This window comes from Epithele typhae, assembly GCF_022376455.1.
Source record: "Epithele typhae strain CBS 203.58 chromosome Unknown BXZ73scaffold_13, whole genome shotgun sequence".
NCBI lineage: Eukaryota > Fungi > Basidiomycota > Agaricomycetes > Polyporales > Epitheliaceae > Epithele > Epithele typhae.
This window is the reverse complement of record NW_025954204.1, coordinates 29,540-44,895: the sequence shown is the minus strand read 5'-3', so window position 1 is coordinate 44,895 and position 15,356 is coordinate 29,540. Positions and strand designations below refer to the sequence as shown.

At 57.9% G+C, this 15,356-nt stretch overlaps 6 protein-coding genes across 6 annotated transcripts; 4 read left to right on the top strand and 2 right to left on the bottom strand.

Annotated features, from left to right (window-relative positions):
* Window positions 1–607: 607 nt before the first annotated feature.
* BXZ73DRAFT_89066 (uncharacterized protein) lies at window positions 608–2,696 on the bottom strand (the record flags this gene model as incomplete). Its single annotated transcript, XM_048025156.1, has 5 exons — window positions 608–1,441; window positions 1,492–2,323; window positions 2,378–2,494; window positions 2,546–2,612; window positions 2,666–2,696. The coding sequence occupies 5 exons, from the start codon at window positions 2,694–2,696 to the stop codon at window positions 608–610; spliced, it is 1,881 nt and encodes a 626-aa protein (XP_047879557.1).
* Window positions 2,697–2,897: 201 nt separating this feature from the next.
* Window positions 2,898–4,266, top strand: BXZ73DRAFT_89065 (arsenical pump-driving ATPase; the record flags this gene model as incomplete). The annotated part of the gene is made up of 8 exons (XM_048025155.1): window positions 2,898–2,970; window positions 3,025–3,042; window positions 3,101–3,168; window positions 3,222–3,360; window positions 3,411–3,504; window positions 3,560–3,818; window positions 3,879–4,017; window positions 4,079–4,266. The coding sequence occupies 8 exons, from the start codon at window positions 2,898–2,900 to the stop codon at window positions 4,264–4,266; spliced, it is 978 nt and encodes a 325-aa protein (XP_047879556.1).
* A 314-nt stretch (window positions 4,267–4,580) lies between these two features.
* Window positions 4,581–6,389, bottom strand: BXZ73DRAFT_44112 (uncharacterized protein; the record flags this gene model as incomplete). Its single annotated transcript, XM_048019275.1, has 1 exon — window positions 4,581–6,389. The coding sequence occupies one exon, from the start codon at window positions 6,387–6,389 to the stop codon at window positions 4,581–4,583; it is 1,809 nt and encodes a 602-aa protein (XP_047879555.1).
* Window positions 6,390–6,943: 554 nt separating this feature from the next.
* BXZ73DRAFT_44230 (general substrate transporter) lies at window positions 6,944–8,610 on the top strand (the record flags this gene model as incomplete). The annotated part of the gene is made up of 3 exons (XM_048019294.1): window positions 6,944–7,035; window positions 7,105–8,028; window positions 8,082–8,610. 3 exons carry the CDS (start codon window positions 6,944–6,946, stop codon window positions 8,608–8,610), a joined length of 1,545 nt encoding a protein of 514 aa, XP_047879554.1.
* Window positions 8,611–8,948: 338 nt separating this feature from the next.
* Window positions 8,949–9,955, top strand: BXZ73DRAFT_44026 (uncharacterized protein; the record flags this gene model as incomplete). The annotated part of the gene is made up of 5 exons (XM_048019260.1): window positions 8,949–8,984; window positions 9,029–9,304; window positions 9,360–9,415; window positions 9,482–9,773; window positions 9,827–9,955. The coding sequence occupies 5 exons, from the start codon at window positions 8,949–8,951 to the stop codon at window positions 9,953–9,955; spliced, it is 789 nt and encodes a 262-aa protein (XP_047879553.1).
* A 3,232-nt stretch (window positions 9,956–13,187) lies between these two features.
* BXZ73DRAFT_44117 (acid protease) lies at window positions 13,188–14,623 on the top strand (the record flags this gene model as incomplete). The annotated part of the gene is made up of 4 exons (XM_048019276.1): window positions 13,188–13,363; window positions 13,425–13,804; window positions 13,858–14,395; window positions 14,452–14,623. The coding sequence occupies 4 exons, from the start codon at window positions 13,188–13,190 to the stop codon at window positions 14,621–14,623; spliced, it is 1,266 nt and encodes a 421-aa protein (XP_047879552.1).
* Between the last annotated feature and the right edge of the window lie 733 nt (window positions 14,624–15,356).

The window sequence follows — 15,356 nt, the reverse complement described above, 5'->3', positions numbered from 1 at the left end:
TCCCATGTTCGGTCAGCTTACGTCGGTGGCTTTCTGTCGTCAGCATCTATTCATCATGGCCTATGGTATGGGTGCTGGCTTTGTCGCTTCCAGAAAGGAGGCAGTCGTAGTCCTGCGCAGACTTCGAGCTCGACTCATCGTGACTGTGTTTGAAAAAACACTGGGCCGAGTAGTACGCTGTAGCCTCCAGATCGATCTAGGACGCGAAGTCAGACATTGTGAGAAACCGTATCTTGCGCATGGGGCGCCTTCAAACCGTAGGGCCCACTCGATAACTTTGATTGAAAGTGAAGTAGGACAACCGCTAGCATGTACAAGGCAGCAGCAAAACGGACATCCTGGCGCCAGCCTGCAGTCGTGATGCTGCCGCCCTTCTATCCTCTTCTATCGCACCCATCTGATCAAGTGTGCATGGAACAGAACACTTGAACGGACATCCTTCGACTGCCCTGGGCGCGTTCAACAGGAGGCACAAGAGACGCCCTGCACAGCACGCGCTACCTAGTACCCACCGATGTCACACCCACCAGCGATATCACCATAAATCACATTGTCTCTGGTTGGCAAGTCCCGACGCTATACCAAGTATTTACAGGTTGCAGTCTTCCTACCGCCGACCCCACCATCCGCCAAGCAGACTGCCCAGGCCACTTGACTGCGTTGTCGGCTCCGGGGTCTCCGCTCTTGCGACCTCCTCGGCTTTGGCCCTTACAGGCTGCGTCACCGTCTTCTTCTCTTCCCCCTTCGGAGCGGCGGCAACGGCCACGGGCGCAGGTGCCTTGCCAGCGCGCCCCTGGAGACGGTCCATGTCGAGGCTGATGTAGTTCAGCGCGATGTCGAAGAACAACGGCTTCTTGTACCCCGCACTCCCATCGAGCGCGAACCAGTCGTTCTTGAGCCCCGTAGCGTCCTGCGTGCTCTCGGCCTCGAAGCGCGCAATGTCCGCTTCCGCCAGCGGATAGAACGCGGGCATGCCGAGGTTGATCGCGTCCGCGTCCGCCATCGGAACAAAGAGCCCGCGCGCCTCACGCAGATGGATCGCCGCGTGTTGAGCGAGCGCCAGTGCCTCGGCGTACTTCTTCGAAGGGGCATAGCACCAAGCGAGATAATGGCATCGCCGGGCCTTCGTGAACGCGAGGCGCGCGTCGACGGCGGTCGCGAGGTCCGGACTGTCGTCGACGATGGAGAGGGTGCGCATCTGTTCGAGGGACTGGAGGGCGGTGTCGAGCAGCTTGACAATGGCGGGGAATAGCCGTGAGTCGACCTGGACCTTCCGCGAAGAGCTGCCGGCCGAGGCCTTCTGCATCGTGTTGAGCTGGTTCAATAGAGCCGTGGTGAGCAGCAGGTCGCGTTGTACACGGCGGGCGAGCAGTTGGTAGGTGATATATGCGTGGACAAAGTGGATGTCTCGCGTGCCGGCCGCAGGTGTTGTGCCGCTTGACTGCAGATCTCGTCAAGACCATGAATGCGGATATCATGCGGGCGACGTACCTTCTGAACCTCTGAGAGCTTACGGGAGACCTCTTCTGCTTCGCTGAGAGCCAGCAGAATAGCATCGTAGGCAGCGACTCCACGTTTTGATCCCACGCCCTTGCCCTTGCCGTGCTCACCATCCGGCTTGCCCTCCGCCAACCTCTCCTGCGCCTCCTGGACCTTCAGGAGCACATCCACCAGCTCGGGGTTGCGGATCGGCACCGGTTCGTCCTCCCAGATCAGGTCCTTCAGCTTGCCTCTGTCCTGCCCAGCAGCCCCGCTCTCCTCCTTCAGTTTGGTCAGGACGGCGTCGCAGTCTTGCACGAGCGCGTTGCGGTGCTTCGGGGCGACATCCGCGACGATAGCGTCGACATCGTAGACCTTGTCCCTCCGGAGCTCGTGCGCACAATGGCGGACTTCGGGCCCGATCTCGTCCGCGTACGCCACCGCAAGTGCTTGCGCCCGACTGGTCGCTGCGGTCGCCGCGAGCGCGTCGAGGAGGTTGCGCGCGACGCTCAGCTGCACGAGCGCGTCATCAAAGTCGAAGCGCTGGCGGAGGAAGCGGCCGTTGAGGATGAGCGTGTAGGTCGTCACTTGGATGAGGTCCTCGGCAGAGAGGCGACCCTGGGCATAGAGCGTTTGACAGTGGGAGAGTAGTTGTGTCGCCCAGTGGATCGCGCGGCGCATGCGGCGGGTTGCGTGCTTGCGGTTCGCGGACGACTGCTTCTCCGCGGTCTCTGCGGCGGCGCCAGACGAGGTCTTGGCGGTGTTCGCGAGCTGCAGAGACTCCAGGTGCATCTCTTGCGAGTGCGCCCAGGCGCGTTCCGCTTCAAAAAGGAGGAGTTGGAGGCTGGAGGACGTTGGTCCGTAGGGTGTATGCGCAGAAAGTCGAGCATATACTCACTGTCCCTCCTTGATCGTGTCCAGGTTCATCGGAGGCAGCTTCTTGAATTCGCGGCCCTTTCCATAAGTCATCTTGAGGGACGAACGCAAACGATGCGTACGGTTGTAGCAATGCTTCCTGGAAAAGCTTGTTGGTAAGCTTTTAAGGAAACAAAGATGAAGAGCGCACCTGTAGCGTTCATAGTCGTTGTACCGAAGACCGTACACATTCCTCTGCTCGTTTGCGATGAGCAGGGCTGCGAGGACGTCAGATATTCCTTCGACGAGTGATTGGGAGATCCACGCGAACCTTGGAAGTGCAGCTTCTGCTGTTCCGACATCGCGTACGTGTCCGGCGTCGTGGAGGTGCGAGCGGGGTGTGGAAAACGCTAGTAACTGCGCGATGGCGGGAGGGAAGATGCGTATATACGCGGCTATCGCGCAAACGCTCAGATCACCCTTGCCCTCTCCTTCCTCGTCCCTACCCGTTCTCTTCACTTTCAACCTTCTTCTTTTCCCATCTGCATCTACCTCCAGATATCATGGCCGAAGAGATCCTCGAACCCACTCTTCAAAACATCCTCGACCAGAAGTCTTTGAAGTGGATCTTCTGCGGCATGTCTTTCAGCCACTCCTCCCCCACAATGGCTAACATCTATATCGCTCCAGGTGGAAAGGGTGGTGTTGGTAAGTCCGAAACCGATGTAGCGTGGCGAGACCGTGTTTTGACCAAGATGCGCGCCAGGGAAGACCACAACTTCATGCTCTCTCGCCATACAGCTTGCTCAGTGCCGTGAATCTGTGCTCCTCATTGTGAGTTCTCGTTTTCCGAGCCCTCTTGTGCATCCCCAAACCTACCTGGCCAGTCCACGGATCCTGCACACAACCTGTCGGATGCATTTGGCCAGAAGTTCTCCAAAGAGGCCACCAAGGTCAATGGTTTCGATAACCTCTCCGCTATGGAAATCGACCCCACAAGCGCGATCCAGGAGATGGTGGAACAATGTGCGTCGCAGAAGCCATCCCGTGCGTGCCTAACTCACCCAGGTTTCTAGCGGACTCGAACGGCATGATGGGTAGCATGATGCAAGACCTCGCATTCGCAATCCCTGGTGTAGACGAGGCTATGAGCTTCGCGGAGATCATGAAGTGCGTGTCTTCCTCTGTATGCTGCGTCCTCCCCCACCAATCCGCCTTGAAAAAGGCACGTCAAGTCGATGGAGTACTCTGTTATTGTCTTCGACACGGCACCAACAGGCCACACCCTACGCTTCCTCTCCTTCCCCACCGTACTTGAGAAGGCTCTTGGCAAGCTCAGCACGCTGAGTGGACGCATCGGCCCGATGATCAGCCAGATGACGAGCCTCATGGGAGGTCAAGCCGATGCACCGGAGGATATGTTTGCGAAGCTTGAGTCTATGCGCGCAATCATCACCGAGGTTAACACGCAGTTCAAAGATCCAGTACGTGGACTCGTCTCGAGAGCGTGTATCACGTGTTTACATCTCCACGTACGCGTACAGGAAAAGACCACCTTCGTCTGCGTGTGCATTTCCGAGTTCTTGTCGCTCTACGAGACGGAACGGTTGGTGCAGGAGCTTACCGCATACGAGATCGACACGCACAACATCGTCGTCAACCAGCTGCTGTTCCCTAAGCAAAGTATGTCTCCCTGCACCTTGCGTTTTCTTTCAAGTAAATGTCTAACCGCGCCCATTGATAGGCTCGAATTGCGAGCACTGCCAGGTACGGCACAAGATGCAGCAGAAGTACCTCAAGGAGGCGCACGAACTCTACGACGAGTTCTTCCACATAGTCCAGCTACCACTACTTACCGAGGAGGTTCGAGGCCCGCAGAAGCTCCAGGAGTTCAGCAAGATGCTCATTACGCCATATGCGCCGGCCCAGTAGACATTTTACGTCTTGTGGATGCTGTGGATTGATGTAACACTATTGGATCATACATAAACTGCATATCCAGGGCTTTTCCCGTGGATGATTTCTAAGTACCTTAAAGTCGCTTCTGTGCACTTCCTCTGGGCCGGCTTGGGTGTATGCGGGTTTGGCGATGAACTTCATCTAAGACATCGTCTTGAGACTGTAAAATCCTTCCCACTGCTCCAATCATCAGCCTGATCCACAGGAGATATCGATTCAGGACACGCACGGAAACGTCATAATTTCATCCATTCATGAAGACGAAAGAGCGATTGCAAGCTAACCAGTCACCACCGCGCGCCCGCCCAAGGACAGAACGGATCCCGCTGCCGCTCGCTCCCCATCTCGCGCTCCTCGCAGAACGCCGGCAGCTCGGGCACGATCCGCGGCACGTCCGCGCGCTCGACGCGCACGTCCGCGAAGTGCGCGCGCAGCCCAGCGAGGTCCTCCGCGTGCGCCGTGATTTGTGGTGGGAGCGCGACGACGAGGCCCGCCGCGCGCAGGTGCGCGAATGCGCCCGCGCCCGCGCCGTCGTCCGCGAGCCGCTCGAGCATCGCCGTGAAGCGCAGCGTCTGCTGGCGCGCACCAGGCCACGGGAGCGGGCTTGGGCCGGGGAAGGCGGGCTCGTCGAAGAACGCGCCGGACTCGAGCGCGAAGTCTTCGTCCGGCGGGGAGGTGTCCGCCCGGCGCGCGCCGTACGCGAAGACGAGGCGGAGCGTCCGGAAGCGCGTCCACGCGCACGGGGCGGCGGCGTCCCCCAGGCGAGGGCACATCTCGAGCGTCGGGTCGGGGAGGACGGGGTACCCGGAGCAGTCGTACGCGGTGACCAGGGTCTCGATCTGTGCGAGCGACGCGAGCTCGCGCCGGAGCATGTGGTAGTAGTGGTGCCCGGGCTGGCTGTCGGTGGTGATCCAGACTTCGCGCACGGCGCGGAATGCGCCCGTGGTGTGGAAGAGCCGTTCGGACCAGAGGGAGAAGATGGCCTGGTCTTCGGGCCCGAAGCCCTCCTCTTGGAGGACAACAGCATGGAACGCGCTGTTTGGTTGGAGAAGGGTGAGGGAGAGAATGCGGTTGGGGTATTCCATGGAGCTGTAGTCAATGTGGTAGGCCAGAATGGAGGGATCGTTTGTGATTTGCTGCGAGAGGCGGGCCCCAAGAGCACCGCTCTCCCGTTCGTCTTCGACACGACATGGAAGGATCTGGACGGCGATTTGATGTTTCCGCGAGGAGATAAGGGCGAGAAAGAACTCGAGAGCGATGACACTCGAGTGATCCAGGTAATCGGAGACGGCGAATGTAACTCGACGGAGACGTGGGAGCAGATCGGGATAGTCGTCATACGACGGAATGTAAGGGGTCGATAGAAGCGGGAAGTTTCCTCCATCTTTGTCTCGTATTCTGATCAAAGCCAAAGCCTCGAGACTGGGACAATGCCGAAGAACGTCTGGGAGCTTGCGATAGAGACCCGTGGTCTCCACTGCCCATAACGCAAGATGGGTGAGGTTTGGAAGAGGACATGACGGAGTTAGGGGAACCCCTTTGATTGAGAGGACACGAAGACTGTTGGCGCACCCTTCGGGTATCGGCAGTGCGTCCGAAGGCCATTTCATTAGAGACCCAGACCTTCCGTCGACGGAGTAGCGATCAAGTATAGGCATCGAGCTTCCTGAAAAGAGGGTTCTGAAGGAGTTGTAGTGGCGATGTCCGAGATCGCTCAGATGTAGAGCCTGGAATCGATGGCTTTTGGTGGCATAGAAATGATCCAAGCTCTTGAAGTAATTGTGTGAAGTAGGAATGACGACGATCAGAGGAATATCTTCATTTCGAGACATCAACGAGGGGTGGTAGAAGTTCGTGGATGCGATAACAGTACGCCATAACGTCCGGTGTGAAAGCGTGATTGTGCGCAAGCGGCGGCACGTGTGGGAGACGGGGAGGAGGTCACTGCTGGCGGTGGCAAGAGTGCGCCAGTAGGACTGCAGGAGAGATCTTCCGCTGCTCTTGAGGCGACTTCCGTCGAGAGAGACCGCCACGAGCTCTAGCACAAGATGGATGACCTCGACAGGAAGTCGTAGGAAGGAGTTGCGCGCGTTCATTTCGCCATGTATTATAGAGACAGCGTGGAGTAGGGCATCTCGACATTGCATTATCTGAATCGTGGCAATCTCTGAGTGGGAACATGCGGGACCGAGAAGTTTCTGATGACTGACCTGAGAGTCACTGGAACGTGCCAGGAGCGTTGATTAGAAGAGTGCTCGGTAGTCCGAATGCGATAAAACGTACGTCATCTGCGAAACATTCTGCTCGAGGTGAATCACCATGTCCTCCTCCAAAGGGCGGTTCATGGCGCAAGCCGAGATAGTTTGGGACTGTGGGATCGTACTAGTGCGTGGCAGGTGGGAGGACCGTGAGTGCCGCCGTTGGGGCAGGAGACTTGAGAGCCAGGCCACGTGCACGTGTAAAGCAGTGTAAGTAAGCTCTTCTCTAATCAATTTCTATTGCTCGGGCGCTTTCGCTTCAGCCTAGTTGACCGGAACTGGGACCGGGCTTCCGAGGATTGTCTTTGGTCAGCGCAACAAATACTTTTCCCCCGCCGTCCTCCTTGTCCTCACGGTACGTTTCGCGATTAAGACTCTCTGCTCGCTGCAACATGACGAACCTCCGGAGTTTGGCACAAGCCTTACGCATCCCTCCGTACGTTTACTATGTGATCATTGCCTCCTTCGGCGGCTTCATCTTCGGGTCAGTAGTAGTACTACTCAATCCTCCCTTCCATGAATTCTAACATCCGTTCTTTGTCCTCCAAACTAGCTTTGACACCGGTTCAATTGGCTCTATCACCGTGATGGACCAGTTCATCGACGTCGTCGGTCACTTGAACTCCCGTATCGAAGGCTTGCTCGTTTCCATCATCCTCATCCCCGCCGCCATTGTTTCCTCTGGGGCAGGGTCAATCGCCGACCGCATCTCCCGAACCTACGCGACCGCCCTGGGTTGTGTCATCTACGGCGCGGGCTCTCTCATCGCACTCACCGCCGGGCTCGGCCACTCGTCCTCCAAGGCTGCGCTCGCGCAAGTCTTCATGGGTCGAGTCATTTCCGGGGCCGGCGAGGGCGTCTTCCTGAGCGCTGTCTCCGTCTACGGGATCGAGGTCGCGCCCGCACGGTTGCGCGGGCGCATCGGGTCCATTCTCCAGGTCCAGATCACTCTCGGAATCATGCTCGGGTACTTCACCTGCTTCGGCTCCTCGTCCATCGCGGGGTCGCTCGCGTGGCGCACGCCGTGGGTCCTCCAGACCGTGGTCTGCTTCGCGCTCGCTGCCGCGCTGCCGTTCGTCCCGCACTCTCCGCGCTGGCTTGTGCACGAGAAGCGGTTCACGGAGGCGCGCGCGGCGTTGAAGCGCCTAGGGCTCGATGAGACCGAGGTGCCGTTCCACGAGCCTGAGGAGGAGAATGCTGTGGAAGAAGACGCGAACGCGTCGAAGGGCCCGCGGAAGAGCCTCGAACGGATGAAGGCGTCGTTCGCATCGGACGTCCGCGGCCGCATGCTACTCGCGCTCTTCATGTCCGGCGTCCAGCAGCTGAGTGGGATCGACGGCGTCCTGTTCTACGCGCCCACGCTCTTCAGGCAGGCCGGGCTTTCGTCCAAAAGCGCAACATTCCTCGCGAGTGGCATCACCGGAGTTGTCAACTTTGTCTTCACTGTCATAGGGCAGTTCGTGATTTCTGACAAGTGGTGAGCACACGGAATACAGCTCAGTCCAAAGCCGTGTACTCATTCCTTCGCAGGGGACGTCGTCCCGCGCTCATCTTTGGTGGAATGGTGATGGCGACGGCGATGACCGTCATGGGCGCGCTCTACTCGCAGCCGAACCTGTCCGCGGCTGGCAAGTGGGCCGCCATCGCGCTCATCTACGTCTACTTCATCGCCTTCATCCTCACCTGGGCGATCCTCATCCGCGTCTGGGTCTCCGAGTCGCAGCCGGTCAAGACACGCGCGTCGGTGTCGTCCCTGGCGCTGACGACGAACTGGATCTGCAACTTTGTGATCACGTTCTCGACGCCGATCTTCCTGAACGCGTCTCCGAGTGGGCCGTATTGGATGTGGGCGGGGTGGATCTGGGTCGCCGTCGCCATCTTCGCGCTGTGGTTACCGGAGACCCGGGGGAGGAGCATCGACGGGGAGGGCCAGGAGCTCGGCCTGGAGAACAAGCTTGACTGGGTCAAGGCGCAGTATCAGACACTCTCCAAGAGGAAAACTAGCATGACGATGATCGAAATGGAAGGCGGACGGGTGAAGGAAACCAAGAAAGCGTAGTGCGCAAAATGGGTGAAACGAGCTCCCTCTCACTGGGATCCCTGGACTCATACGTAGATTTTACGACTCTGTAGAGTAGGGTCGGGTAGACGCACAACGCACCTGTAGACTTGCTGCAGACGTCTTTGCATACTCCAGTCTTGTATCAATACGTCCGATCACAGTGAGGTACCTGAAAGAGAAGTCGTGGGACACTTCGTAGGCGCCTCGACCACGCGACTTGAACGCGCGGCAAGCACGTCCTTGACCGCGACCTCTGAGTCTATGGCACTCATCCACTCTGAGGTCTGAGGTCTGAGGCTACGACCAACCGCCACCGCACATCTTCTCATCCCACAATGCGCCCCATCATCTCCTATGACGATATTACTCCCGTAGACCCGACGCCAGGGCCCCCACGAACGTACCGCCAACGCAGCCCCCCGCGAAGAAAAGAAAGACCGCACCGAACTATCGCCAAGGCCAGGGCCAGTATGGCGGGAGGCAAGGTCCTCCTCATCAGGCCGTGCAGCATTGGGACGACCCGGGTATTCAAGGGCCACAGATGCCGTATGAGGATGCCCCCTTGATTACCACCACAATGCAGAAGGAAGAAGAGGACGAAGAGGACGAAAGCCGTGAGCTTACGCACGGGGAGATTTGGGACGACTCTGCGCTCATCGACGCGTGGAACAGCGCTGCGGCCGAGTACGAGGTGCGTTTTTCCCCTTCTCACATGCAAAGCAGCTTGTTAATATGGACGGCCGCAGGCGTACCACGGTCCAGGGAAGAAGTGGAAGAACGAGCCGGTGAAGAAGTCCCCGCTGTATGCCCCTGCCTCGCAGAAACGTCGTTCCCGTACGCCCTCTCACCTCTCTTCGTCTTCGCGCAGGTGGTACAACATTCCCCCAGACCTTCCCCCAACGTCCAAAACAAGTTCGGCGGGAGTCTCGACTTCCACCCCCCAAAACGGCGGTGAAGGAGAAGACTCTGCACCGCTCAACTTCGATACATTCGTGCCAACGCACGACCCCTCCTTGGCCACGGCGATGGCACCGGCCGCGGGCATGGACGGAAACCCCCTTGGGACTGGATCAGAGACTGCCATGGTAAGCCAAGACGAGGCCTTCTCCCGCGCGATGGCGGCGATGTACTGGAGCGGGTACTGGACTGCGGTCTACCATGTATGTATGTTCCTTCTTCACGCAGCCCTCCACTGAGATTTCCATCATTTCAGTCTCGGAGGAACGAAACCCGGCAGGCGAACGGATCCATCGAGCAAGACGATGGCGCATTCGGTGAGGACGAAGACGGTCAGGGAGCGGAGGACGAGGAGGACGAGGAGATGTTGCCTGCACAGCGGTGAGATACGGTTGTGCGCGAATGCGTTTGGTCCATTGTAGGTCCTCGTTCATCGAATGGAGTCGGCCATCCATGCTTACACTTTCCGTGGATGCGCCCTTTCCCCTCCCCTACTTGAGCAAGATTGTTCTCGTCGTGATGAGTGATCGTGAGTGCCTTTCAATATTTCTGCGGCGTCAGTATGGTCAGGTAGGTCATTTTTGCTTGAAACTGTCGTGCCCTGTAGCTGTATTCGCCGTGGTCGTGAATATACATTATAATCTTCCCCGTATGCGACGCTTTCGAGTGGCTTTCAAGAGCTGTCTACTCTCCCCGAAGAACATGTTGCGCACCTCCTGAATGCCTCAACACTGCGTGAAACTTTCCTTAGTATCTCTTCGGGCTCAGGAAACGAAGCTAGAGCAGCAGGTCTTCTCAGCAAAGAGTTCTCGACGCGCGTGTGAGTTCTCCCGATGCTCTGTTGCTACTAAGTGGCTCATATTGATACCAGAAATGTGAGTCGGCGAGTCGAATCACCACAGCGAATCCCTTTCCAGACGTCACATCTAGACCGAGTCAAGCCCGCGGCTATGCATTTACACTTGTGAGAGATCTCGTTCTCCATCGTCACGTAGCTGACAGAGAGGCCGTGAACGTTTCAACACTCGCATGCGAAAGACGACTCATGCTAGTCTGGGACTGGCGGCCCCTTCCCAGCCGCTGTGGCCCAGACTGTTAGCCCTACTCGATTTGTCGGGCAGGTCTGAAAGGGCCGGCCTCCGTCCTAGATAACGTCTCCGCCCGCCGAACCGCTTCTCTCCCCAGAACCATCGACGAGACTCTTCCCCTTCCCGTGACCCGCGCCACAGTCACTCATCCTCGCTTTCTTCTACAGTGTGATGGGCGGTCTGGCACGCGATTGTACTAGGGAGAAGCCTCCTCAGAATGTCGGAGGGCAGATGCAGTGGCTTCAGAGCGAAACGGAAAAAGGGATATTGTGAGTTACAACGTGCACCGTTTTGAACTCTCCCAGGCTCCCCAACTCTTATCCGTCTTTTGCGGATGTTGTGACAGCTCTTCGATTCGCGTGTTTGTCGCGGCCGACTCTTCAGCGAGCAGTCTCCCCTGGCTGGTGATGATGCGACGCATCGCGTGCCTACTGATTTGGCCGAGCTTGTAGATTACCACCCCACCATCCCGATGGTGCACAAATCCACCGTCATTGTGCATGCATCACCAACAGCCACCTCAAGCCCCCTCGACGCACACCCTTTCATTCACAACAGGTCTTACTTGGGGTTCGACGCACGTCGCCTCCCTGATTCAAGAAGCCTCTCGAGCAGATTCCCGCCTCCACAGCGCTCGCGGCGAGGGTTGATCCTGGTGCTATACGCCTCATCGTGGCCCTTGTATCGACGCTTCGGTAGGACATCACCCTCATCGCACTATTCCGTCGGACAGTCCAAAGTCAGTAAGGGCTCTATTCAACTGTTTCGACCTGCCACACGCTTATTATCCACAGTATTTCATAAGGGTCTTAGAACTGTGTTTTCAGGAACCGTGCTCCAATCACATCACCCCAAGGCACTGGAGACCGTTCGAGGTCACTCGCGCGCCTGTCAACGAGCTTCCTGTATTGTTTGTGTTCTCCCGCCGCGATTGCATGCGTGCCCCCATTGTCTTTTAAGCCTAACCTTCTGCTTGTTAAAATGCGTGCTCATTCCATTACGTCGCGAGCCACTGGCAGTGTAGTCGACATCTGCGTGATGGGTCAATCGGGTTTGCTATGATATCATACCATAGGCGGAGCAGCATGAGCGCCGGACTGGCGCCTGAGACAATTGTCTGATCGCTGGCACTACCAGTCCGTTCCTCGTCCCATGATTCTCACAACATCGGTTCTAGTGTACCACCCCCGGCGGACATCCGTGCCCAGTGATGAGTTTTCTGATGAGTACTGTTCTTTCCTCTATGGCTGCGGATGCGTACGGACGCATCGATGTTAGAATTCGTGTGCCTCGAATACTTCGGGCGTCTCCGGTCGGACTCCGGACCTTATTTATAGACTCGTCACCCACGCCGAGTCACAGTCGCTGTCGACAATTCGACCGCCATGTATTCTACCCCTTTTCCCTCTAATCGACTGTCTCTTGCCCCTTCTTACCAACAGCCGTCACCGCCATGTCCAAGGTTACGAGTGCATGCACAACTTGGAACTATTCACCACTAGCTCTATGACGAAACTAGAAGCAGTGCAGCACGAAGAATGACTGGCATGACGACGATGACAAGGAAAAGTGTTTGAGAGTATTGTCGCAAGCATGTGTCGCCGTGTCTCGTGGACTGCGCCACTCAAGCCTTACAAGTTACAATCGGCCTAGCAGCGCGTCGCAGCTGCGTGGTGAGTAGAACAGCCGCATGATCGTCATCATTTGAACGCTCGCTTCTGTATATTCCCGCATGGCAGCTTTGTCATGGGCGTTGAAGTGCGGAGGAGTCTACTTATGGACCATGGTTCGTGAAGTGCATAATTTTGCAGGACGTCCACGGTCGGTGCCAAGGGAGTCGGGAGTGCCAAGAGAATGTGGGTTCAGAAAGGTACTGCCCTGGCCGACATGTCTGTGGTGGTGGGTAGGTGAACACCAGAGAGATCGGCGGACTGTTTGGCGTCTTGGGGGGATCAAACACGGGTGTATCGTCGCCACGTGGTTCTCGGACCCGCACAATGAAACGGTTGATGGGAGTCCCCACATCGGCTTGCTCTGCTACCACCACCACCCACATGCTTCAAGTCGCCCTTAGCTTCCTGTGGGCTCCACCACCGCGTGGGACCTTCTCACGGTGCTATGCAGCTAATGACAGCTAAGTATCCTTGATCGAGACACCCCGTTACCACCATCTAGCGCCTTCTCACCACAAGGTCGTGGGGCCGGTCGACGGAGGCGCTGCGCCCGTGCTCCTAGTTTCATCATGCGGTCTCGACGAAAGAAGGCGTACGATGGTCGGAGCGCCGTCTACCGTCGTGTGCTGAGATCGGCTCAACGGTCTCCCGTGGTTACATGCTAGGTATTCAGGCCTGTCTGTACATGTGCAGCCATGCTCACGCTCACCCTGCAGTGATACTTAAGCCATCGCGTTGCTTCGACGACCCTCATCAGGTCCCCTGTTCACCTCTGTGCTCAGTCGGTCCTTCCCCTCGGTCCTCAGCCATCCACTCGTTTCCGGTCCTCAGACATTCACTCCTTTCGTCATCGACCATGTTCTCCAAGGCTGCTATGATCACCGTTACGCTCGCCCTCATGGCGTCCGCCTCTCCCGTCGCGCCAAAGCCCCGCGGGGTCGCTATCCCCATCGCCAAACGCTCCTCGCTGGCCAATGCCGACGGCACTTTTAACGCCGACAAGATTTTGAAGCACACCATGAAGACAGTCAAGTGTGTCGTGTCTCCAACTACATTGTCGTCCGTGCTCACACTGACCTTACTTCGCCCTTAGCAAGCACCGTGCGAACCTAATCAATTTGGAGAAGAACGCTGGCACCCAGGCGTTCCGCAAGGGCGCTTCGATCAAGCCCCTCGCGACGCTTCCCGAGCACCTCCAGAAGCGCCAGAGCGAGTCCCTCACCGACGAGGAGAACGACGCCGAATGGGCGGGCACGGTCTCCATCGGCACCCCTGCTCAGGACTTCCTCATTGACTTCGACACCGGCTCATCCGACCTCTGGGTCCCCTCTTCGTCCTGCACCTCTTCTGTCTGCTCCTCCAAACAGAAGTACGACGCGTCCGCCTCGTCGACGAGCTCCTCCAAGAGCGGCTCGTTTTCAATCCAGTACGGCGATGGGTCCACCGTTTCCGGACCCATCAACACCGACACCGGTACGTTTTATCGCTGTGTCGGCCAGTCGACTGCCACTGACGACCCCCTGAAGTTTCGGTAGCTGGCATCTCCGTCGATAACCAGTACATGTCCGCGGTGACCACGCTCTCGAGCAGCTTTTCCAACGACCCGATCGACGGGTTGCTCGGTCTCGCCTTCCCCGCAATCTCGAACCTCGGCCAGAACCCCTTCTTCAACACCGCGATCGAGCAGAAGGCGGTCAGCGCCGGCGAGTTTGGCTTCAAGCTCGCCTCCTCCGGCTCCGAGCTCTACCTTGGCGGCACCAACAACGCCCTCTACTCCGGCTCGATCGAGTACCACGACGTCGACTCCTCCCAGGGTTTCTGGCAGCTCAGTGGCGCGTCCGCGCTGGTGGGCGGCAACGCGGCGGTCGACAACTTCGAGACGATCATCGACTCTGGCACCACCCTCATGTACGGGCCCCCGTCGGCGGTCCAGACGTTCTACGCCGCGATCAGCGGCTCGGGCGAGTACGACTCCTCGCAGGGCGAATACTACTACCCCTGCGACTCGCCCCCGAACGTTGCGTTCAGTTGGGGTGGCCAGGACTGGACCATCACCGACGCCAAGTGAGTGCTCCCGCGCATCGCCGTCGCTTCCTTGCTAACGGGACGCTCGTCCGCAGCTTCAACCTCGGAGAGACGGAGAGCGGTTCCGGCAAGTGCATCGGCGCGCTCCTCGGCCAGGACATCGGCCTCGGGGACAACGTCTGGCTGCTCGGCGACTCGTTCATGAAGAACGTTTACACCGCATTCTCGTTCGACAAGACCGCCGTCGGCTTCGCCACGCTTTCATGAGCGCCTGGTCGCCGTCGATGGAGCCACACCACCACATTCGAGTGGAGACGCACCTGCCGATACTACCGAAGGGTTTTTCATGCTGTCGCTTTGTTTATTGCCCACGCATGCGCAATGATACTGTCGCTTTCTACAAAATGTGTGCCCAACGATGTTCTGTTCATCATCGATAAGTCGTTCTTGGGTCGGATTCGAATTAACATGGTGGCATCCGTACAAGAGTGCCCGACAGCTTGGAGGGCCCCTTAGGCCACGAGCCGAAGGTCGACGCGCCAGGGCGCGGACGACGAAGGCTCCTCAATCGCAGCTAGGAGCGCAGATGTGCGTCAGAGTGTACGAGGAAGGTTCGTGTGCCGCCTGATGAGAAGTCCGTTGTGTCCCATCTGGGACGGGTGGTGCGTTGGCTCTTTTGGCGGTTGGGGAGAAGAGCGGGGACTTGTAGGGGACAGCCAGGCGGGAAGAAAGCGAGTTCGGCGCACATATGGGGGCATTCTATCGGATGGAGGTTGGAGCTGTCAGATTCTGCCCGACAAACCGAGTAGTTGCTCGGAGCTGAAAAGGGGAATGCTGAGACTTTGAGTGAGCCGGAAAGCCTCCGTAGACTATGGGCCACTCCTTACTGGCATGCAATCGCTGCTGATGGTTCTGCCTGGTCCTGCCACGCACTTTGTCCAAGTAGACCATCGGGAGCCATGGGACGATAACTGGACGAAGCATGAGGTCATTTCTCTCC